The sequence below is a fragment of the Heterodontus francisci genome, chromosome 17 (genome assembly GCF_036365525.1).
Source record: "Heterodontus francisci isolate sHetFra1 chromosome 17, sHetFra1.hap1, whole genome shotgun sequence".
In the NCBI taxonomy this organism is placed as follows: Eukaryota; Metazoa; Chordata; class Chondrichthyes; order Heterodontiformes; family Heterodontidae; genus Heterodontus; species Heterodontus francisci.
Genome location: NC_090387.1, coordinates 61,597,468 through 61,622,046, shown reverse-complemented (window position 1 = coordinate 61,622,046; position 24,579 = coordinate 61,597,468). Strand labels below are relative to the sequence as shown.

The window sequence follows — 24,579 nt, the reverse complement described above, 5'->3', positions numbered from 1 at the left end:
GACTACCTGCATGCTAAATAGCAGAAGCAGCTTGCTATATACAGGGCTTAGCGATCCCACAACCAACGGATCAGATCTAAGCTCTGCAGTCCTGCCACATCTTGTTGTGAATGGTGGTGGACAATTAAACAACTAACTGGAGGTGGAGACTCCACAAACCTCCATGATGGGGGAGCCCAGAACATCAGTGCAAAAGACAAGGCTGAAGCATTTACACGCATCTTCAGCCAGAAGTGCCGAGTGGATGATCCATCTTGGCCTCCTCCTAGGTCCCCAGAATCACAGATTCCAGTCTTCAGCCAATCCGATTCATTCCACATGACATCAAGAAACAACTGAAGGCACATAGTACTGAAGACTTGTGCTCCAAAACTAGCTGCATCCTAGCAAAGCTATTCCAGTACAGCTACAACACTGGCATTTACCTGGCAGTGTGGAAAATTACCCAGGTATGTACTCTGCACAAAAAGCAAGACAAATCCAACCTGGCCAATTACTGCCCTATCTGTCTACTCCCAATCATCAGCAAAGTGATGGGAGGGGTCATCGACAGCACTAGCAAGCGGCACCTGCTCAGCAATAACCTGCTTACTGATGTTCAATTTGGGTTCTGCCAGGGCCACTCAGCTGCAGATCTCATTAAAGCCTTGGTCCAAACATGGACTAAAGAGCTGGACTCCAGAGGTGAGGTGAGAGTGACTGCCCTTAACATCAAGGCAGCATTTGACCGAGTATGGCATCAAGCAGCCCTAGCAAAATTGGAGCCAATGAAAATCAGGGGGGAAACTCTCCACTGGTTGGAGTCATGTCGAGAACAAAGGAAGATGATTGTGGATGTTGGAGGTCAATCATCTCCCTCCCAGGACATCACTGCAGGAGTTCCTCAGGGTAGTGTCCTAGGCCCAACCACCTTCAGCTGCTTCATCAATGACCTTCCCTCCATCATAAGGTCAGAAGTGGGGATGTTCGCTGATGATTGTACAATGTTCAGTACCATTCGTGACTCCTCAGATACTGAAACAGCCCATGTCCATATGCAGCAAGACCCGGACAACATAATAAGTGGCAAATAACATTCACGCCACACAAGTTCCAGGCAAGTACCATCTCAAACAAGAGAGAATATAACTATCTCCCCTTAACGTTCAATGGCATTACCGTCACTGAATTACCCACTATCAACATCTTGGGGGGTCACCATTGACCAGAAACTGAACTGGACCAGCCACATAAATGCTGTGGCTACAAGGTCAGAGGCTAGGAATTCTGTGGCGAGTAACTCACCTCCTGTCTCCCCAGTGCCTGTCCACCATTACAAGGCACAAGTCAGGAGTGTGGTGGAATACTCTCCAGTTGCCTGGATGGGTGCAGCTCCAGCAACACTCAAGAAGCTCAACACGATCCAGGACAAATCAGCCCACTTGATTGGAACCCCATCCCCCACCTTCAAAATTCATTCTCTCCACCACCAATGCACAGTTTCAGCAGTTTGTACCACCTACAAGATGCACTGCCGCAACTCACCAAGGCTCACACACACACTGCCCCATCATGGCTACGCTCCCCAGGATTGTGATTGCCCCCGTGTTTGAGGGAAGCCAGAGCTGGAACGAATGAAAGGCCACCATTTTCACTACACTGCGGAGCATTCCAGCAGAGTGGCAGAAAAAATTCACCAGGACTTTTCTCAAAGGAATCCTCCAAATCAAAGACCCGGTATTAATATGAGGCAGCTTCAGGCAGGGATGGAAATGTCATAGAGTCATAGAGAGATACAGCACTCGGCCCACCGAGTCTGTGCCGACCAACAACCATCCATTTATACTAATCGTACATTAATCCCATATTCCCTCCCTATGTGTGGGTGAAAACCAGAAGTCAAAGGAGCAGATCGGAACCTGCAATCTCAACTTAATTTCCCAATTAATCTTGACTTCCAGTTTTCGCATCGCCAAGCTCTGCAGCGGGCATGATGTACGCCCATATACATGACTTCGGTTGTATTTAAAGAGTCTGTTCACAAATGTAAATTGGAGGCTTTCAGGATGGACATAAAGCAATGATAGCATCCAGATTCCTTGATGCATCATTGAAATTACTGTTGGATGCAGTCAGGAGCAGGAGGGATATACTGTTCTCCAGCAATGGGAGGAGAAACCTGCTGTATTCACCAAGAAGGCTGGGTTTGAGGTAGCTGAGGAGATGAGCAACAGGAGCTTTGTGCCCAGGTCTTGGATGCAGTGCAGGAAGTGGTTTATTGACCGAACTAGGTCAGGAAGAGGGAGTATGTGTGCTGATTAACTGATGCTCTGTTATTCAAGCCTCACCTCCTTCACTCTCTCTTGCTAAGCATCCTCCAACATATCACTCCACACAATTTCCAGCAGCATCCAGCCTATGCACTCCTACACCTCCCTATTTATCTATCCACTGTTGTCACCCACCCCTCCTTATGGAATGTGATGCATGTGTCTCATAGTCACCCTCACCAATGCACTGCAACCATCGTGTAAATACAGGACTTTCAGTCAGTCACAGGTCTGTTTTTTCAGCCCTTGTAGAAGAAGAGAGTGGTGACAGAATTACAAATATCTCTGACACACATATGCTGACATTACTTCATCAATGGCTGAACGATGAGAAGATTGATATGGTGATTGCCAAGATTTTGATTTTGCTATGACTACATCCTATCCTTTTCAATTGCCTTCCAGGGTCTTCTTCACACATATAGCAGTGTCACAGATTATCCATGAGGATGATTCCTCAGAGGACCTCATTCCTTCTAAGGGTGCATCATCAGAGGACGTACAGACCTGCACCAGGGCAAATACTTGTACTTCAGCGGGTTCAGTTAGAGGGTTGCTGGGTTTCCACCTCACGATTCACAACTCACTGGTGAGCACTAGCAGACACTGGTGGTAGGGACAGCTGTGGAGAATCTGTATTGGGGGCGCAATGCCCTCCAAGTTCTGTACAGCTGGACAAAGATGATAAAGCTCGGGGGCTATTGTTGAGAAGGAGAATGCTGGAGGTTCATTAGTGACTTAGGTAGGTACTGACAGACATGCCACACACACTCCACACAATAGAGGAGAGGATGGAGGAGTCCAACTCAATCATTATTGGATTGGTGGCACAGAGAATTGTGAGAATGTCTGTCATGGAGAGTGATGTTACCTCCATGGAAATTCAAGCATGGCTGCCATATGAGACCATGCAGGCCATGACCATGGTCACGCAGGAGATGTCTGCTGCCTTAAGTAGGATGACAGATAACCTATCTGAGGCCATACAATACCACTCTGATCTTCACCAGACTGCTCCCAGCAGAGTGATAGGAGTGATGTGGTACTCTCAAATGGCTAGCATTCCAGGGGAGGACAAAGAAAACATTTCAAAGACACCCTGAAGCTCTTTGAAGCGTGGAAGCATTGATGTTGATGACTGGGAGGCGCTTGCTACCAATTGTTCAAAATGGTGACAACGTGCCCATCAAGCTGCATCATGCTTTGAGTCCAAACGCCTTAATGATGAGGCATAGCGGCAACAGAGAAAGAAAAGGAAGCCAGTCCTGCACTCTGGATCCCACTGCCACGTGGGATGTCTGGCCCCATGTGCCCAAAGATCTGCGTGGTGAGAATCGGCCTGTTCGGTTACCTGAAGACCCATGGCAGAAAGTCGCGACCTTGAGTAGACGTCATCCTCGAATTGAGGGACAGCCGACGACGACTGGTCAGGAGAAGGATGATGGCAAAATGGGACATGTAAGTGGGAATTCCACTCAAAGCTCTCCCACTTCTCACCTGTTGCCCCCCACAATACCCGACATGCTGCCTCATGTCCCGATGGCCAATTCTGCCCATGCGATGGACCATCAGGGGTTCCAAAACTCAGAGATAATAGGCCAAAAGCATCTAGGTAGTTAGGGTAGGGATCTGAGCAGCCTATCGTCACCTTTGTTGAAAACACACGGGATATATCATATAGAAGTAGTAGGAAATATAAGGTCGAGAAACCTTTTTTATTTCTTTCTGGGATGTGGGCGTCACTGGCTAGGCCAGCATTTATTGCCCATCCCTAATAAACTGTAATTCATGGGTATGCAGATAGGTGTTTGACAAAATGTTGTGTTGGTATATTTCCATTTTTTATAATAGCCAATAAAATTTATTGATTGGCACCACTTCCAAGCCTTTCCCATTATTGCATCCCAAATGTCAACTTGTCTTTTCACCTGTTTCATGATGAATGCCAATACATACGAGGACCCACTGGTTCTTGGGAATGAGATGGGCCAAGTGGCTTAAGTAGGGGAACATTCAGGGGACAGTGATCATTGTATCATAAGCTTTAGGTTGGCTATGAAAAAGGACAAGGAACAATTCAGAGTAAGAATAATTAACTGGGAGAAAGCCAACTTCAATGGGGTAAGAATGGATCTGACCCAGATAAATTGGAAGCAAAGGTTGATGGTCAAAACGGTAACTGAACAATGGGCTGCCTTTAAAGAAAAGATAGTTTGGGCACAGTCAAGGTATATTCCCACGAAGGGGAAAGGTAGGAGGAACAAATTCAGAACTCCCTGGATGGCAAAAGACATAGAGATTAAGATCAAGAAGAAAAAGTGTGCTTATGACAAATGTCAGGTGGATAATACAACTGAGAACCAGGCTAAATATAGAAGGTTCAGAAGGGAAGTGAAAAAGCAAAAAAGAAGCAAGGAGAGTGTATGAAAAGAGACTGGTAGCTAACATAAAAAGGAATCCAAAAGTCTTCTATGGACATACAAATTGCAAAAAGATGTTAAAAGGAGGAATGGGGTCAATTAGAGATCAAAAAAGGGAGTTATGCATGGAGTCAGGGGTCATGCCTGAGGTATTAAATGAATACTTTGTATCGGTCTTTACCAAGGAAGAAGATGCTGCACAGGTAATGGTCAAAGAGGAGGTAATTCAGACATTGGAAGGGTTTAAAACTGATAAAGAGGAGGTATTGGATAGGCTGTCTGTACTTAAAGTTGGTAGGGCACCAGGACCGGGTGCGCTGCATCCAAGGATAATGAGGGAAGTGAGTGTGGAAATTGTGGAGGCACTGGCCATAATTTTCTAGTTTTCCTTAGACTCAGGGGTGGTACCAGAGGACTGCAGAATTGCAAACGTTACACCCTTGTTCAAAAAAGCGTGTAAAGATAAGCCCAGCAACTACAGGCCAGTCAGTTTAACTTTGGTGATGAGGAAACTTCTGGAAACGATAATTCGGGACAAAATTAATAGTCACTTGGGCAAATGCGGGTTAATTAAGGAAAACCAGCATGGATTTGTTAGGGGCAAGTCGTGTTTAACAAACTTGCTGGAGTTTTTTGAGGAGGTAACAAAGAGGGTTGATCAGGCCAATGCTGTTGATGTGGTGTACATGGACTTCCAAAAGGCATTTGATACAGTGACACTCAACAGACCTGTGAGTAAAGTTATAGCTCACGGAATTAAAGGGACAGGAGCAACATGGATACAAAATTGGCTGAGTGACAGGAAACAGAGAGTAGTGGTTAATGGATGTTTTTCGGACCAGAGGGAGGTTTGTAGTGGAGTTCCCCAAGGATCGGTGTTAGGACCCTTGCTCTTCCTAATATATATTAATGACCTAGACCTTGGCGTATTGGGCATAATTTCAAAATTTGCAGATGATACAAAACTTGGAAGCATTGTGAACTGTGAGGAGGATCGTTTAGAATTTCAAAAGGACATAGACAGTTTGGTGGAATGGGCGGAAAGGTGGCAGATGAAATTTAATGCAGAGAAGTGTGAAGTGATTCATTTTGATAGAAAGAACGCAAAGATACAATATAAAATAAAGGGTGCAATACTAAAGAGGGTGCAGGAGCAGAGGGACCTGAATGTGTATGTGCATATATCATTGAAGGTGGCAGGACAGGTTGAGAACATGGTTATTAAAGCATACAGCACTCTAGGCTTTATTAATAGGGTCATCAAGTACAAAAGCAAGGAAGTTATGTTAAATTTGTATAGAACACTGGTTTGGCCTCAGCTGGAGAATTGTGTTCAGTTCTGGGTGCCACCCTTTAGGAAAGATGTGAAAGTGTTAGAGAGAGTGCAGAAAAGATTCATGAGAATGATTCCAGGGATGAGGAACTTCAGTTACATGGATAGATTGGAGAAGTTGGGACTGTTTTCCTTGGAGAAGAGGAGGTTGAGAGATGATTTGATAGAGGTATTCAAAATCATGAGAGGTCTAGATAGGGAAAATCTGTTCCAATGGTGGAAGCATTGAGAACAAGAGGGCACAGATTTAAGGTAATTGGCAAAAGAAGCAATGGCTGCCAGAGGAAAAACTTTTTCGCGTAGCGAGTAGTAAGGATCTGGAATGCAGTGCCTGAGATTGTGGTGGAGGCAGGTTCAATCAAGGCATTCAAGATAGAATTGGATTGTTATCTGAAAAGGAAGAATGTGCAGGGCTACAGGAAGAAGGCAGGGAAGTGGCACTCGGTAAATTTCCTTCGGAGAGCCAGCACAGACACGACAGGCCAAATGGCCTCCTTCTGTGCTATATTAAATCTGTGAATTCTATGGTGGGTGGATGTGCAATAGGTGAATGAATGGTTGAAAGACTGGTTACTGTAAAGGGGGTGGGGGTTGTCCTTTTGGTAGGAGTGGAGCACAGAATATCGTTTCTTATGTTTCATACTCCATGATCTTGTGCAATATTAAGGCATCGTTGGCAGCCTGGGAAGCAATGTAAGCAGCTGGTCTGATGACGTGTGCCTCATCTTCATCCTCCTCATCCTTCTTCTCTTCTTGTTCTCCTTATGCAAAGATAAATGATGAGCACCTTTACCCTCCTCCACCTCTAACCCTCTCTGTTGCTCAACATTGTGCAGGATGCAGCACACCACTATCATTCTGGAGACCCTTGCTGCCCAGTGCTGAAGGGCATCTCCAGACCTATCTCCAGACCTATCCAGGCACCTGAAGAACATCTTCAACACTCCAAAGGCTTCCTTGATGCCACACCTGGTGGTCATATGGCTCTCATTTTAGCATTCCAGCACCTCATTAGTGGAGTTCCCCCCAAGTGTCATCAGCCAAACTTGAAGAGGGTATCCGTTGTCTCCCACAAGACAGCCCTTAAGTCTACTTCCTGGAACGAAATGCTCTGGAATGTTGGACTGTCGCAGTATGAAGGCATCATGGCAGCTCCCAAGGAATCTGGTGCACACCTGCAGGAATCTCTTCTTTTGGTTGCACACCAGCTGCACAATGATAGCAAATATATAGTGTGGTTTGCAAAAGCTGTGGTGATGCTTGGATTCTCCCACGTGAGCAATTGATGGTGCTCTGCACCTGTGGGAATTCAGCCAGGGCAAGCAAATGTGAGTGCCTGCTCATTCTGGCTATTGTCATCATAGGTGAAATTTACATAACTGTCAGCCCTGGCAAGCAATCTATCAGTGACCTGCCTGATGCATTGATGTGCAGCTGACTAGGAGATCCTGAATATGTCCCTGTTAGTGCCCTGGAAGGATCCAGAGGTGGGAAAGTTGAGGGTGCTGGTCACTTGCACAATCACTGGTAAAGTGTGGCCATCAGGTCCTACTTCCAGTAGGAGGCTGCAGATGGCTGTGACCTCCTGATGTGACAAACTCAGCCTGTGGAAGCACTGCTCTTCTGAGAGGTCAGGGAAGCTGAGCCTCTGTCTATAAACCCTGTGACGTGGGTAATGCCTCTACAACCTTGGCCCCTCTCCTGTGCCTCTCTTTCCTGTGCACCTCCCTCCTGTCCACTTTTCTCCTGCAGTCCACATGGATTTTAGCAAGAGTTTTGACAAAGCCCCACATGGCTGACTGGTCAGAAAATTAAGAGCCCGTGGGATCCAAGAGAAAGTGGCTAGTTGGATCCAAAATTGGCTCAGTGTCAGGACGCAAAAGGTAGTGGTCGATAGGTGTTTTTGTTATGGGAAGGCTGTTTACAATGGGGTCCATTTCATAGTATATATCAATGATTTAGACTTAAATGTAGGAGGCATGTTAAAAAGTTTAGGGATAATACAAAAATTGTTGTGTAGTGAGGCAGAAAGTTGTAGACGGCAGGAAGATATCAATCGACTGGTCAGGTGGGCAGAAAAGTGGCAAATGAAATGCAATCTGGAGCAATGTGAAGTAATGCATTTGGGAGGATAAACAAGGCAAGAAAATATACAATAAACGATAGGATACTGAGAAGCATAGAGGAACAGAGGGACCTTGGAGTGCATGTCCACAGATCTCTGAAGATAGCAGACAGGTCGATAGATGGTCAAGAAGGCAATGCGATACTTTCCTTTAATAACTGAGGCATAGAATACAAAAGGTTAAGCGAGAACTGTATAAAACATTGGTTAGGCCACATTTTGAGTTCAGCGTGCAGTTCTGGTCACGACATTACAGGAAGGAAGTGATTGGACTAGAGAGAATACAGAGGAGATTTACGTAAATGTAGTCAGGAATGGAGAATTTTAGCTATGAGGAAGGATTGAATAGGCTAGGGAGGTTTTCCTTGGAACAGAGGAAGCTGAGGGGAGATTTCAGTGAGGTGTATAAAATTACAAGGGGTCTAGATCGAGTGGATAGGAAGGGCATATTTTCCTTCACAGACAGTTTAATATTTGGGAGCAGAGATTTAAAGTATTTGGCAGAAGGATTAGAGGGGAGTTGTGGAGAAATTATTTCATCTAGAGGGTGGTGAGGGTCTGGAACTCACTGCCTGAAAGGGTAGTACAGGCAGAAACCCTCATCACATTTAAAAACGCTTGGGTATGCACTGGAAGTGCTGTAACCTAGAGGGCTATGGGCCAAGAGCTGGAAAGTGGGATCAGGCTGGATGGGCTCTTTTTCAGCTGACAGAGACATGATGGGCCTAATGGCCTCCCTCTGTGCTGTACATTTCCTTGCTTCTAGATTTCTGTGCACCTCTCACCTGAGCACCACCCTCCTGTGCACCTCACTCCTGTGCACCTCCCTCCTGTACACCTCACACCTGTGCACCACTCACCTGTGCAGCTCTCAGCTGTGCACCTCTCACCTGGGCACATCACTCCTGTGCAACTCCCTCCTGTACACCTCACTCCTGAGCACCGCCCTCCTGCCTACCTCACTCCTGTGCACCTCCCTCCTGTACACCTCACTTCTGTGCACCTCCCACCTGTGCAGCTCTCAGCTGTGCACCGCTCACCTGTGCACCTCCCAACAATGCACCTCTCTGCTGTGCACCTGCCTCTTGTGCACCTCACATCTGTGCATCACCCTCGTGTACACCTGTCTGCTGTTCACTTCCCTCCTGTGCACCTCCCTCCTGTGCACCTCTCACCTGTGCAACACCCTCCTGTGCATCTCTCCCTGTGCACCTCCCTCCTGTGCACCTCTCACCTGTGCACCTCCCTTCTATGCACCTCGCTCCTGTGCACCTCTCACCTGTGCCACTCCCTCCTTTGCACATCCCTACTGTGCACCCCTCTGCTGTAGACCTCTCAACTGTGCACCTCCCTCCTGTGCATCTCCTCCTGTGCATCTCTCCCTGTGCACCTCCCTCCTGTGCACCTCTCACCTGTGCACCTCCCTTCTATGCACCTCTCTCCTGTGCATCTCCTCCTGTGCAATTCCATCCTGTGCACCTCCCTCCTGTGCACCACCCTCCTGTGCACCACCCTCCTGTGCACCTCACTCCTGTGCACCTCCCTCCTGCACACCTCACTCCTGTGCACCTCCCTCCTGTGCACCTCTCACCTGTGCACCTCCTTTCTATGCACCTCGCTCCTGTGCACCTCTCACCTGTGCCACTCCCTCCTTTGCACATCCCTACTGTGCACCCCTCTGCTGTAGACCTCTCAACTGTGCACCTCCCTCCTGTGCATCTCCTCCTGTGCATCTCTCCCTGTGCACCTCCCTCCTGTGCACCTCTCACCTGTGCACCTCCCTTCTATGCACCTCTCTCCTGTGCATCTCCTCCTGTGCAATTCCATCCTGTGCACCTCCCTCCTGTGCACCTCCATCCTGTGCATCTCTCCCTGTGCACCTCCCTCCTGTGCACCCCCATCCTGTGCATCTCCTCCTGTGCAACTCCTCCTGTGCACCTCGATCCTGTGCATCTCCTCCTGTGCACCTCCCTCCTGTGCACCTCTCATCTGTGCACCTCCCTCCTATGCACATCCCTCCTGTGCCCCTCTCTACTGTGCACTTCCTTCCTGTGCACCTTTCACCTGTACATCTCCCTTCTCTGCATCTTTCACCTGTGCACCTCCCTCCTGTGCACCTCCCCCCCATGATCCTCCCTCCCCTGCACCTACTTCCGATGCACCTCTCACCTGTGTATCTCCATCTGTGCACCTCTCACTTGTAAACCTCCCTCCTATGCACCTCCCTCCCATGATCCTCCCTCCCATGCACCTCCTTCCTGTGTACCTCCCTTCTGTGCATCTCACTCCTATGCACTTCCCAGCTGTGCACCTCCCTCCTATGCACCTCTCACCTCCCTGCCCTGCACCTCCCTCCCATGCACCTCTCACCTGTGCACCTCTCTCCTGTGCACCTCCCTCCTGTGCACCTCACTCCTGTGCACCTCTCTGCTGTGCACCTCTCGCTGTCCACCTCTCAACTGTGCCCCTCCCTCCTGTGCACCTCTAAAATGTACACCACCCTCCTGTGCACATCTCACCTGCGCACCTCCCTCCTGTGCACCTCCCTCCCGTGCACCTCTCACCTCTGCACCTGCCTCTTGTGCACCTCACAGCTGTGCATCTCCCTCCTATGCACCTGTCTGCTGTGCACTTCCCTCCTGTGCACCTCCCTCCTGTGCACATCTCACCTGTGAACCTCCCACCCGTGCACTTCCCTCCCATGCAACTCTCACCTGTGCCACTCCCTCCTCTGCATGTCCCACCTGTGCACCTCTCTGCCGTACACCTCTCACCTGTACACCTCCATCCTGTGCATCTCCCCCGTGAACCTCCCTCCTGTGCACCTCGCTGCTGTGCACCTCCCAACTGTGCCCCTCCCTCCTGTGCACCTCTCACCTTTGCACCTCCCTACTGTGCACCTCCCTACTGTGCACCTCGCTGCTGTGCAGCTCACAACTGTGCCCCTCCCTCCTATGCACCTCCCTCCTGTGCATCTCTCCCTGTGCATCTCTCCCTGTGCACCTCTCTCCTGTGCACCTCTCACCTGTGCACTTCCCTCCTATGCACCTCCCTCCTGTGCATCTCCTCCTGTGTATCTCCCGCCTGTGCACCTCCCTCCTGTGCATCTCACTCCTGTGCATCTCACTCCTGTGCATCTCACTCCTGTACACCTCCCTCCTGTAAGCCTCCATCCTGGGCACCTCTCACCTCTTAGATGCAAAGTCACTTGTAGGCATGTTTTAAAAGTTTTACATATTAAAATATATTTCATTTACTAATGTAGCAGTGTACTAGTGTACACAGAGGAAAGTAGTAGGTGGTTCAGTATAGTTTTTTAAACATCATTTTAGTTTATTTAAAATCAGGTTACTTACTGTTGGCAGACTGGACACTCATTAACATTTTTTTGTTATAAACCCATTTTCAATTGTATTAATAAAACTGCAGCAGGTTACAAAGTAATTTGAACAAAATATATCAGATAGAGAATAAGTGTTCTTTATATGGCTTCGACTCAAACCTTGAGATTATATTGCATCAAAGAAAATTCACATTTTGTTTTCACTTTGAATATTATCTCTGTGTCTGGAACGAAATAGGACACAAGAACAGTGAGTGCAATGCTTGATGAATTTACATGGTTATCTCTTGTCATTCTTCTTGGGTATTTCTGTGGTGTTTGTGACACAGCTGTATCTCATTTCCTACAACAGTGCATTATCTGTGAACCTGAGGGCGTCTGCCTTCCTGAGGATCTAACTGATATCTTCTCTGCAATCTTCTGCAGCAAAGATGATAATGATGATATCTGGCTGTTTAAGCATTTACAGACTTTTTAAACCTGTGGCTGCACACTGGGCTGAATTTTCCTGTGATGGCAGAAGTCCCACCACCAGGGCTGAAAGCAGGAGGCTGCCCCACTTTGGCATGTGGCAGGACCTCAGGCTGTATCTGCCAGCTGCAGCCAATTAAGTAGCAGGCCCAGAGGGCTGGCAACTCAGAAGCCTCAGCAATGTCATAGCTAATGGTAGCCATTGCTGAGGCTGCAACTGCAGAATGAGGGCACATCAATGGTCAGGTACCCTTGGAGACAGGTTGGGGGTAGCCGGGCCCTGGCTGGCAAGTCTTGGTAATCAGTGCGGGTTGTTAAGCACCAGCAGTGCCTTTGGTATGGGTGGGCAGCCATTGCCACAAGGGGGCCATATTGTCAGGTAGATGCCAGTGTTGTAGCTGTACTGGAACAGCTTGGCTAGGGGTGCAGCCAATTCTGACGCACAAGTCTTCAGTACTACTGCTGGAATAGAGTCATAGAGACATAGAGTTATACAGCACAGAAAAAGGCCTTTCGGTCCATCATGTCCATGCCAGCCATCAAGCATCTATCTATTCTAAACCCATTTTCCAGCATTTGGCCCATAGCCTTGTATGCTATGGCATTTCAAGTGCTCTTCTGAATACTTCTTAAATGTTGTGAGGGTTCCAGGCTCTACCACCCCTTCCGGCAGTGTATTTCCAATTCCAACCACTCTCTGGGTGAAAAATATTTTCCTCAAGTCTCCTCTAAACCTCCTGCTCCTTACCTTAAATCTATGCCCCCTGGTTATTGACCCCTCCTCTAAGGAAAAAGTTTCTTCCTATCTAACCTATCAATGCCCCTCATAATTTTGAATACCTCAATCATGTCCCCCTCAGCCTTCTTTGCTCTAAGGAAAACAACCCTAGCCTATCCAGTCTCTCTTCATAACTGAAATGCTCCAGCCCAGGCAACATCCTGGTGAATCTCCTCTGCACCCTCTTCAGTGCAATCACATCCTTCCTATAGTGTGGTGACCAGAACTGTACACAGTACTCCAGCTGTGGTCTAACTAGCGTTTTATACAGCTCCATCATAACCTCCCTGCTCTAATATTCTGTGCCTCGGCTAATAAAGCCAAGTATCCCACATGCCTTCCTAACCACCTTATCTATCTGTGCTTTTGCCTTCAGTGATCTATGGACAAGTACACACCCTTTGACCCTCTGTACTTCCTAGGGTCCTACCACCCATTGTATCTTCCCTTACCATGTTAGTCCTCCCAAAATGCATCACCTCACACTTCTCAGGATTAAATTCCAATTGCCCCTGCTCTGCCCATCTTACCAGCCCATCTATATCATCCTGTAATCTAAGGCTTTCCTCCTCATTATTTACGACACCACCAATTTTTGTATCATCTACGAACTTACTGATCATACCTCCTATATTCACGTCTAAATCATTAATGTACACTACAAACAGCAAGGGTCCCAGCACCGATCCCTGCAATACACCACTGGTCACAGGCTTGCAATCGCAAAAACAACCCTCCACCATCACCCTCTGCTTCCTGCCATTAAGCCAATTTTGGATCTAATTTGCTAAATTGCCCTGGATCCAATCTCCCATGCAGGACCTTATCAAAAGCCTTAATGAAGTCCATGTAGACTACATCAACTGCTTTCCCTCATCTACACATCTAGTCACCTCCTCAAAAAATTCAATCAAGTTTGTTAGACATGATCTCCCCCTGACAAAATCATGCTGACTATTCTTGATTAATCCCTGCCTCTCCAAGTGGAGATTAATCCTGTCCCTCAGAATTATTTCCAATAGCTTCGCTACCACTGAAGTTAGACTCACCAGCCTGTAATTACCTGGTTTATCCCTGCTACCCTCCTTGAATAATGGATCCACATTCGCTGTTCTCCAGTCCTCTGGTACCTCTCCTGTGGCCAGAGAGGATTTGAAAATTTGTGTCAGAGCCCCTGCTATCTCCTCCCTTGCCTCACATAACAGCCTGGGATACATCTCATTTGGGCCTGGGGATTTATCCACTTTTAAGCCTGCTAACACCGCTAATACCTCCTCCCTTTCAATGCTGATATGTTCAAGTATATCACAATCCCCCTCCCTGATCTCTACACCTACATCGTCCTTCTCTATAGTGAACACAGATGAAAAGTAATCATTTAAAACCTCACCTATATCGTCTGGCTCCACACACAGATTGCCACTTTGGTCCCTACTGGGCCCTACTCTTTCCCTGGTTATCCTCTTGCCCTTAATATATTTATAAAACGCCTTGGGATTTTCCTTTATCTTGCCCACCAATGTTTTTTCATGCGCCCTCTTCGCTCTCCTAATTACCTTTTTAAGTACTCCCCTACACTTTCTATACTCCCCTAGGGCCTCAGTTGTTTTCAGCCCCCTGAATCTGCCATAAGCCTCCTTTTTTTTCATTACCCAATCCTCTATATGCCTTGACATCCAGGGTTCCCTGGACTTGTTGGTCCTACTCTTCACCTTTACGGGAACATGTTGACTCTGAACTCTCACTATTTACTTTTTGAATGACTCCCACTGGTCTGATGTAGACTTCCTACAAGTAGCTGCTCCCAGTCCACTTTGGCCAGATCCTGTTTTGTCATATTGAAATCGGCCTTCCCCCAATTCAGTACAATTCAGGAATGTTGTCAGGGCCCATCGCCTTTGCAGTATCCAGTGCTTTCAGCCGTTTCTTGATACAAAGTGACTCCTGACAATGCAGCCAAGCGCTGATGTCATGTGCCTTCCCAGCTGTGCACATATGCAGAATGGTTTCTTCCTGTCAGTATGGTGCTGCACATGCTCAGCCCACGTCAGCACCTGGCTTGCCAGGACTAACCCACACATGTGCTCCAAAACATCATCGAATGCTGGAACGGGGACGCTCGCTCTCCACCTCGCCGCTACCTTCCATCAGACACTCACACTCGCCGCTTCCCTCCTTGGTCACTCCCTGTAGGCCTCTCTGCTTTCCCCCTCGGCCACTCGCTCCCGCCCTTCCCCCCTCAGCCGCTCACTCCCGGCCTTGTCGCTTCCTTCTTCAGCCGATCACTCCCCGCCACACCACCCGAAGAAGTGGCGGGGGACTGGGAACAAGCCACCGAAGCAGCAAGGCGGGAGCGAGTGGCCGAGGGGTGACAGGGTGATGTGGGAACCAGCGGCTAAGAAGAGGGAAGTGGTGAGGCCGGGAGCGAGCGGTCATGGTGGGAGGTGGGGGGCGGCATGGTGGGGTGCTGTGGGTTGTTGGGGAGCGGGGAGCGAGCAGCCGAGATGGGGAAGCGGCGAGGGTGGAAGCGAGTGGCTGAGGGGCAAGAAGCGGCGAGCAGGCAGGCGCGGGAGGGAGCGGCGAAGAGAAGCACGATGGCTTCTATCTGTATTATCGCCCAGAATCCATTTGCACTGCTGTAATTGTGCAAGAGAATAAGCCACATGAATCTATCTCCACAACCAATATGATAGAATAATAAGTGAATTGAAATATGCCTTACAATAACATTATTTGGTTCTGTATTAGCATAGGTACTGTTGGGAGTGGGATGGAGGTGGCAATCGCAGTGACTATGGGGATTTGGGCTTAAGGCTGCATTTACTTTTTGTGACAAATTGAGCAGTGCCATCTTCATTACTGGTAGCTGCCAGAGACGTCATAGACTGTGATGTTTCAGTGGATGAGGCTGCATTTGTGCATGTGCCAGTACTGCGCCACCTAGTGGTTGCGTTGTCAGCAAATGCAGCCTTCTTGATATCAGGCGGAGTGAATCGAGTTGACTGAAGATTGGCATCTGTGATGCTGGGGACCTCAGGAGGAGGCTGAGATGGATCATCCATTTAGCACTTCTAGCTAATGATGGCTGCAAATGTTCAGCCTTGTCTTTTGCACTGACATGCTGGGCTCCCCCATCATTAAGGACAGGGATGTTTTGGAGCCATCTTCTCTGGCTAGCTGTTTAATTGTCCACCATTATTCACAACAGGATGTGGCAGGACTGCCGAACTTTGATCTGATCCGTTGGTTGTGGAATTGCTTTGGCTCTGTCTATAGGGTAATTAGGGATGGGAAACAAATGCTGGCCTTGCTAGCAACACTCAACCCAAGAAAGAATATTAAAAAAAGCATGCTGCTTCTGCTGGTAGCATGCAGGCAGTCATGTAATGTAGTTTCACCAGGTTGGTACGTCATTTTTAGGTATGCCTGGTACTGCTCCTGGCATGCTCTCTTACACTCATCATTTTTGATGCTGCACTGGAGGCCTTGGTGCAGGAGGTGGAGAGGAGAGATGTCATCCATTCACAGAGGGCAGGTGGCCCTCCCATTGCAAAGGCAATGGGACCATATAGCCCTGTAAGTCAATGTCAGGATCTTAGCTCCGAGGACCTGGAAACAGTGTCACATAAAGTTCAATGAACTCACACAAGTGATCAAGGTCAGTAAATATATCTTCAAATGCCATATCCCACCAACTGTGCCATTAGCTTCACACACCGCTCTGTCAGAATAAATTAAGCAAAATGGCACAATTTTAAAGAGTGTACGGGAGAGAGGAACCTGGGGGTTCATTTGCATAGATCTTTGAAGGTGACAGAAGATATTGGGCTGGATTTTACAGGCCCCCCAAGGTCAGACGTCGTGGCGGAGGGGCCCAGAAAATGCCTCCAGGAGAGGCCTGCCATGGGCCTCGACTCCGGGAAGGCCTGCCTCCATATTGCTGGCGGTAGCAAGGTCTCATGGTAGCCCCCATTTCCATATGTTGATAAATGTAAATGAAAGAATAATTACTCGCTTCATCGCACCGGCCGTCCTGCTCCCATATTACGGTCGGTGGCCGGCACTCCCGCGCCGGCCCATTCCTGACCAGTGAAGTATGGCAGAACCCTGGTGGGGAGAGGAGAGGAGGTACATTTTCAGGGCCGGCGGGGTGGGGGGTGCAGAGTCAAACCTTTCTGATTGGTCTAGGGGGAGGTGGGAAAGGGTAAAGTTCATGGTTCATTAACTTTAGCGAGGTGGGGGGGAAGGTCAGGATCGCAAAGTAAGTTTTTATGGAGGGGGGAGAGGGCGGTCATAAATTTTAAGGTTATTGGGTTGGGTGGGAGATGGTCACGATAATTTTATTCATTTCTTTAATCCAGTTTCTTTAAAAATTTAAATTACCTTGAAGGTCTGGAAATCCTTTAAAAATAGCGCCGGTGCCTGTGCAGTGGTGCCGGCATGTTCCTGTGAGGAAGAAGGATAAGTTTGGCAAGTTTCGGAAACCTTGGATAACGCGGGATATTGTGAGCCTCGTCAAAAAGAAAAAGGAAGCATTTGTAAGGGCTGGAAGGCTAGGAACAGACGAATCCCTTGAGGAATATAAAGACAGTCGGAAGGAACTTAAGCAAGGAGTCAGGAGGGCTAAAAGGGGTCATGAAAAGTCATTGGCAAACAGGATTAAGGAAAATCCCAAGGCTTTTTATACGTATATAAAGAGCAAGAGGGTAACCAGGGAAAGGGTTGGCCCACTCAAGGACAGAGAAGGGAATCTATGTACTAAATGAGTACTTTGCATCAGTATTCACCAAGGAGAAGGACTTGGCGGATGATGAGCCTAGGGAAGGGAGTGTAGATAGTCTCAGTCATCTCATTATCAAAAAGGAGGAGGTGTTGGGTGTCTTGCAAAGCATTAAGGTAATAAGTCCCCAGGGCCTGATGGGATCTACCCCAGAATACTGAGGGAGGCAAGGGAAGAAATTGCTGGGGCCTTGACAGAAATCTTTGCATCCTCATTGGCTACAGGTGAGGTCCCAGAGGACTGGAGAATAGCCAATGTTTAAGAAGGGTAGCAAGGATAATCCAGGAAACTATAGGCCGGTGAGCCTTACGTCAGTGGTAGGGAAATTATTAGAGAGGATTCTTTGGGACAAGATTCACTCCCATTTGGAAACAAATGAACTTATTAGCGAGAGGCAGCATGGTTTTGTGAAGGGGAGGTCGTGTCTCACTAACTTGATTGAGTTTTTTGAGGAAGTGACGAAGATGATTGATGAAGGAAGGGCGGTGGATGTTGTCTATATGGTCTTCAGTAAAGCCTTTGACAAGGTCCCTCATGGCAGACTGGTACAAAAGGTGAAGTCCCACAGGATCAGAGGTGAGCTGGCAAGATGGATACAGAACTGGCTCGGTCATAGAAGACAGAGGGTAGCAGTGGAAGGGTGCTTTTCTGAATGGAGGGATGTGACAAGTGGTGTTCCGCAGGGATCAGTGCTGGGACCTTTGCTGTTTGTATTATATATAAATGATTTGGAGGAAAATGTAGCTGGTCTGATTAATAAGTTTGCGGACGACACAAAGGTTGGTGGAGTTGCGGATAGTGATGAGGATTGTCAGAGGATACAGCGGGATACAGATCGGTTGGAGACTTGGGCGGAGAAATGGCAGATGGAGTTTAATCCGGACAATGTGAGGTAATGCATTTTGGAAGATCTAATACAGGTGGGAAGTAGACAGTAAATGGCAGAACCCTTAGGCGTATTGACAGGCAGAGAGATCTGGGCGTACAGGTCCACAGGTCACTGAAAGTGGCAACGCATGTGGATAAGGTAGTCAAGAAGGCATACGGCATGCTTGCCTTCATCGGTCGGGGCATAGAGTATAAACATTGGCAAGTCATGCTGCAGCTGTACAGAACTTTAGTTAGGCCACACTTAGAATATTGCGCGCAATTCTGGTCGCCACACTACCAGAAGGACGTGGAGGCTTTGGAGAGGGTACAGAAGAGGTTTACCAGGCTGTTGCCTGGTCTGGTGGGCATTAGCTATGAGGAGAGGTTGGATAAACTCGGATTGTTTTCACTGGAACGACTGAGGTGGAGGGGCGACTTGATAGAGGTTTACAAAATTATGAGTGGCATGGACAGAGTGGATAGTCAGAAGCTTTTTCCCAGGGTGGAAGAGTCAGTTACTAGGGGACATAGGTTTAAGGTGCGAGGGGCAAAGTTTAGAGGGGATGTGCGAGGCACGTTCTTTACACAGAGGGTAGTGAGTGCCTGGAACTTGCTGCCGGGGGAGGTGGTGGAAGCAGGTACGATAGCAACGTTTAAGAGGCATCTTGACAAATACATGAATAGGATGGGAATAGAAGGATACGGTCCCTGGAAGTGCAGAAGGTTTTAGTTTAGACAGGCATCAAGATCGGCGCAGGCTTGGAGGGCCGAATGGCCTGTTCCTGTGCTGTACTGTTCTTTGTTCTTTGATGCTGTGATGTTCAGTGACAGAGGGAAGGGAGGGTGTTGGTGAATGAGGAATTGGGGCTGCCTTCACAGATATCATGGTTAGATGAGTCAATCATGGACACTGCGGCAAGAAAGGGGCTGTGAAGGTTGCCGGTTGCTTTGTCCTCCTCCTCCTCTTCCTCCTCCTCCTCCTCCTCCTCTTCCTCCTCCTCCTCTTTTCCCTCTTCCACAGCTGGTCACTGTATAGATGATGGCAAGGGCTGTGCCCTCATGATGGCGAGATTGTGCAGCAGACAGCAGTCCATCACAAGTCTTGACACACATACTCTGCCAAATACTGCCGGGCTCCTCCAGAGTGGTCTAGGCAGTGGAAACATTGCTTAAGCACCAAAATAAAAAGAAAGTCTTGCATTTATATCGTGCCTTTCACGACCACTGGACACCCCAAAGCGCTGTACAACCAATGGAGTACTTTTGAAGTGTAGTCACCATTGTAATGGAGGAAACATAATCTGCTCAATCACATTTTGTGTGGCAGCATGGCTTTCATTATATGTGTGTGCGTGGTTTGCTCACTGGAGTTATGAGCCATGTTGTCAAAGAATAGCACTTATCGCCCAATAGCCACCCTCTGGTTTGTTTTGGTGGCTCAAATGCAGATGGCACAGCGAACTACTGCAGAATGAAGGCATCATGACTGCGGCCAGAATATCATGTCTTGACCTGCACGGTCCTCTGTATATGGCCACACACCAGTTGGACATTGAGGGGAATCCCTTTCAGTTGCAACAGACCTTAGAGTTGACATGCGGCACCCACAAAGCGACATCAATGATCTCCCTTATGCAACAATGGCTGGCCAACTGGGAGACATTGCAAATATCGTCTGTTCCAGGCTGGAAGGAGCCGGACACATAAAAGTTCATGGTCATGGTCACCTTCACAGCCACTGGCAATGCAGTCTTCACCCTGCTCTGAAGCTGCAGTTGTGGCCATATACAGTGTACCGTGCAGGTCAAGACTTGATATTTAAACAACTCTGGAAACCACCAAACACTTCTACAGTCACAGCAAGAACCAGTAGGAATCAATCAGCAGCTAATTTGAAAGTAGCTGATAATCCCTTTAATTAGTGTTGGTGGAGGGTGATGGACCTTCCATTCAGCTGTGTGAGGTTAAGAGAGGGCATTAACCGAGTCTTGAGCTTCAAAATGGCACTCTTGACATCAAATAAGGCCACTTAAGGGACTCAATTGGCCTGGGAGAGAAGGCCATCCTTGGCCTTCCCCACCCCAGACAACATTGGAAGGCAGAAAGTGCTGGAAATACTCAGCAGGTCTGGCAGTATCTGATGAAAGTTCACCGACCTGAAACGTTAATTCTGCTTCTCTCTCCACAGATGCTGTCTGACCTACTGAGTATTTCCAGCACTTTCTGTTTTTATTTTGCGGTATTTTGCTTTTACTAAATTGGAAGGCATTGGAAAGGTGACGGGCACTCCATCCACCGCCTTCCCACGCAATTTTATGGGCCCCCTGCCTCCGTTCCCATCCCTAGGGGCCTATAAAATTCAGCCCTAGTGTCAGCCATCGCTCATGTGTAACATTCTTGCTTATGCAGCAGAAGGTTGTGTGGTTAAGTTCCACTCCTAGACTTGAGCACAAAAATCAAAGCTGACACTTCAGTACAGTACTGAAGGAGTGCTACACTGGATGAGATGCTGTCTATCAGATGAGATGTTAAACCAAGGCCCCTTTCAGGTGGACCTAAACGAGAGCAGGGGAGTTGTCCTGGCCACTATTTATCCCTCATACATCACAAAAACGCATTAACTGGTTATCACATTGCTGTTTGTGGGACTATCTTGGCTGCTGCTTTACTTACATTACAGCAGTGACTACATCAGTGACTGCTGTTTTGCACTTTGGGATGTCCTGTGATTGTGAAAAGTTCTACATAAATGCAAGTTTTTTCCTTTTTCTTTACCCGCAGATGCTGCTTGACCTGCTGAGCATTGTCAGCATTTTCTGTTTTTATTTTGGTTTTCCTGCATCTGTAATATTTTGTTATTGTATTGTTGCAGAGTATATTCAGTCTCCTTTCTGAAGAGAGGAGAATCATGTGGTGGCACATGATACATTCCAATGGCTGCTGTACAGCGTAAATGTGCAGTTTTGCAATCCCTGGTGCTCACTATCACTTACCGAATATCAGGTGGAAAAGGGTATAACTCCAGACCTTACAAGATCTGAGGTCCACTTATGTGGCTGCTGATTTTGAGAGAATAGACAATTTCAGACATCAAAAATGTGACTGCTACTCTTATATTACAACATGTCGCTGACTATAGACCCAGCTTTTGGCAGCAGCCCTGAATCATAACTGAAAAAAAGAACATAAAAGAAAAAAAGGAAAAAAAATGATATCTCCAGCCTGATTTCAGTGCTGCAAATGACAGATCTGTAAATGGCAATCAAACAAAGAACAAAGAACAGTACAGCACAGGAACAGGCCATTTTTTTTTTAGAACTGCGAATGAGATTGTAGTTGTGGCCAATGAACAATCTGCTGGCTCATGTTTCACATTTTTTTTACAGGTTTTAATGTGGTTACTAATCAAAAGATACAGTTCACAGTTTTTTTTACTTTAGACGCTTTGGAGTAGTTAGCAGCAGGCTCCAAAACTAACTGCTCGAGCTGTCCCCTGAATGGAGCGATCCAACTCGACTTTATCTTCTGTGGCTGTGCATCAGGCCTTGATCTGTGTTGTCTTTACACTCATATTCCTTGTTGGCATGTTGGGGAATGCATTGGTGATCTGGATTATTCTTTGTAACGTTAAGCAGCGGTTTCCGACTGTCATGCTGATATTAAACCTGGCTGCTGCAGATTTCACCCTCCTCATCACTTTGCCATTTTGGATTTATTCTTTCGCTACTAGTTGGGTTTTTGGAGCACCTTTCTGCATGTTTCTGTTATATGTGGCCCATTGCACCATGTTCGCCAGCGTGTTCTTCATTGCAGCAATGAGCATCGAGCGCTTTGTGGCGGTGCTGTACCCATTTACTGCTCAGAATTGGTGGAGACGTGGAGCAATTGGGAGAGTGATCATTGCTGTTTGGGTTTCAGCCTTTCTCCTTGCTGTTCCTGTTATTACAAAGCAGAAAACAACGCATGCCAAGCGTCCAAACTGTTTACAGTTGCACGCCAGTTATCGGCAACAGAAAGGACTAATTATATTTGAGACATTAGGGGGCTTCATCATTCCATTTCTCATACTGTCTGTCTGTAATGCACTCATTTCAAAACGAATAAAACAAATGACTTTTCAAAGTAAAAACAAGTCGGCCAAGGTAATCAGGAATGTTATGGTTGTTTTCGCAGTTTGCTGGCTGCCCTATCACATCAGAAACTTGTTAACACTTTCTTCAATGTGGACGAGGACATCAAGCCCAGAAATCTCCAAAATGTTGCTGAACATTAGTGAAAGGCTGGATAATTTCGTAGGAGCCATGGCAACCACCAACAGCTGCATCAATCCTATTCTGTACGTGTTTGCTACTCGTAGATTCCAGAACAGATTTAAAACCTCTGGAATTGCTAAACTCTTTCAACAACTGAATATTTATTTTATGGATAAATGCTCCGACGAATCAAATAGCGTAAGAGACAATTCTCAAAAATCCATTTCTTAAGGATTATTTGTTCACAGTGCACATTCAAATCTGTGTGCTGCCTTTCGTACATTTAGAATGTAATTTTTGATTATGCTTTTTTTTCTGGTATGCCTTACAGAGTAACTAAATGCTGTGTGGTAATTCAACAAGAGGTCATGTTCTGGAATAGATTAAAGCTTCAAATCAACAAAAGTTTAAAATACACAGACAAAATTTATTAAGTTTTTGTGAAGCAATTTTGTGTGCATCTTGCCTTACCGTTCCAGTTTCTAGAACCAGTTTTGAAGAGAGGTGGATAGTTTCAAGGTACAACAATACCAACCTTCATCATTTCTAACTATGATTCAAATATGAAATGCTACACGTAGAGCAGTGAACATGGATATCTTAATCAAATCTTAATCTTAATTATTAGCAGCGTCAGCCAATTAAATCAGATGGTGAAAGGGGGCATTTCAGTTGTTATGCTTTTTGTGCAGTGCAGGATCATCCAACCGGTGGATATTTTTATGAATGTTAACAATGCCAGTACTGGCACAATCTGCCAAGAAATATATTTGAGTATTGTTGAAAAGCAACCATCCAGCCTTCTCTTGGCTACTCTGATGGCCCTCAGTAAGTTCTGTCTGTGGTAAGTCTCCACCATCTCAGCAAGTCGTAGGGGTCAGTCTCCACCATCTCAGTAAGTTCTGTCTGTGGTAAGTCTCCACCATCTCAGTAAGTTCTAGGGGTCAGTCTCCTCCCTCTCAGTAAGTTCTAGGGGTCAGTCTCCACCATCTCAGTAAGTTCTAGGGGTCAGTCTCCACCATCTCAGTAAGTTCTAGGGGTCAGTCTCCTCCCTCTCAGTAAGTTCTAGGGGTCAGTCTCCACCATCTCAGTAAGTTCTAGGGGTCAGTCTCCACCATCTCAGTAAGTTCTAGGGGTCAGTCTCCACCATCTCAGTAAGTTCTAGGGGTCAGTCTCCTCCCTCTCAGTAAGTTCTAGGGGTCAGTCTCCACCATCTCAGTAAGTTCTAGGGGTCAGTCTCCTCCCTCTCAGTAAGTTCTAGGGGTCAGTCTCCACCATCTCAGTAAGTTCTAGGGGTCAGTCTCCACCATCTCAGTAAGTTCTAGGGGTCAGTCTCCTCCCTCTCAGTAAGTTCTAGGGGTCAGTCTCCACCATCTCAGTAAGTTCTAGGGGTCAGTCTCCACCATCTCAGTAAGTTCTAGGGGTCAGTCTCCACCATCTCAGTAAGTTCTAGGGGTCAGTCTCCTCCCTCTCAGTAAGTTCTAGGGGTCAGTCTCCTCCCTCTCAGTAAGTTCTAGGGCTCAGTCTCCTCCCTCTCAGTAAGTTCTAGGGGTCAGTCTCCTCCTTCTCAGTAAGTTCTAGGGCTCAGTCTCCTCCCTCTCAGTAAGTTCTAGGGCTCAGTCTCCTCCCTCTCAGTAAGTTCTAGGGGTCAGTCTCGACCATCTCAGTAAGTTCTAGGGGTCAGTCTCCAACATCTCAGTAAGTTCTAGGGGTCAGTCTCCACCATCTCAGTAAGTTCTAGGGGTCAATCTCCTCCCTCTCAGTAAGTTCTAGGGGTCAGTCTCCACCATCTCAGTAAGTTCTAGGGGTCAGTCTCCACCATCTCAGTAAGTTCTAGGGGTCAGTCTCCACCATCTCAGTAAGTTCTAGGGGTCAGTCTCCACCATCTCAGTAAGTT

General features: G+C 47.3%; 1 protein-coding gene across 1 annotated transcript; it reads left to right on the top strand.

Moving 5' to 3' along the window:
* Positions 1-21,884: 21,884 nt before the first annotated feature.
* On the top strand, positions 21,885-23,496 carry LOC137379204 (leukotriene B4 receptor 1-like). The gene has a single exon (XM_068049921.1). The coding sequence runs from the start codon at positions 21,927-21,929 to the stop codon at positions 22,911-22,913; it is 987 nt and encodes a 328-aa protein (XP_067906022.1). The 5' UTR covers positions 21,885-21,926; the 3' UTR covers positions 22,914-23,496.
* The last annotated feature ends 1,083 nt before the right edge of the window (positions 23,497-24,579 follow it).

What these genes read in the sequence shown, in the direction of transcription:
- LOC137379204 (XM_068049921.1), top strand. Translation starts at nt 21,927, where the DNA reads ATGGAGCGATCCAACTCGACTTTATCTTCTGTGGCTGTGCATCAGGCC.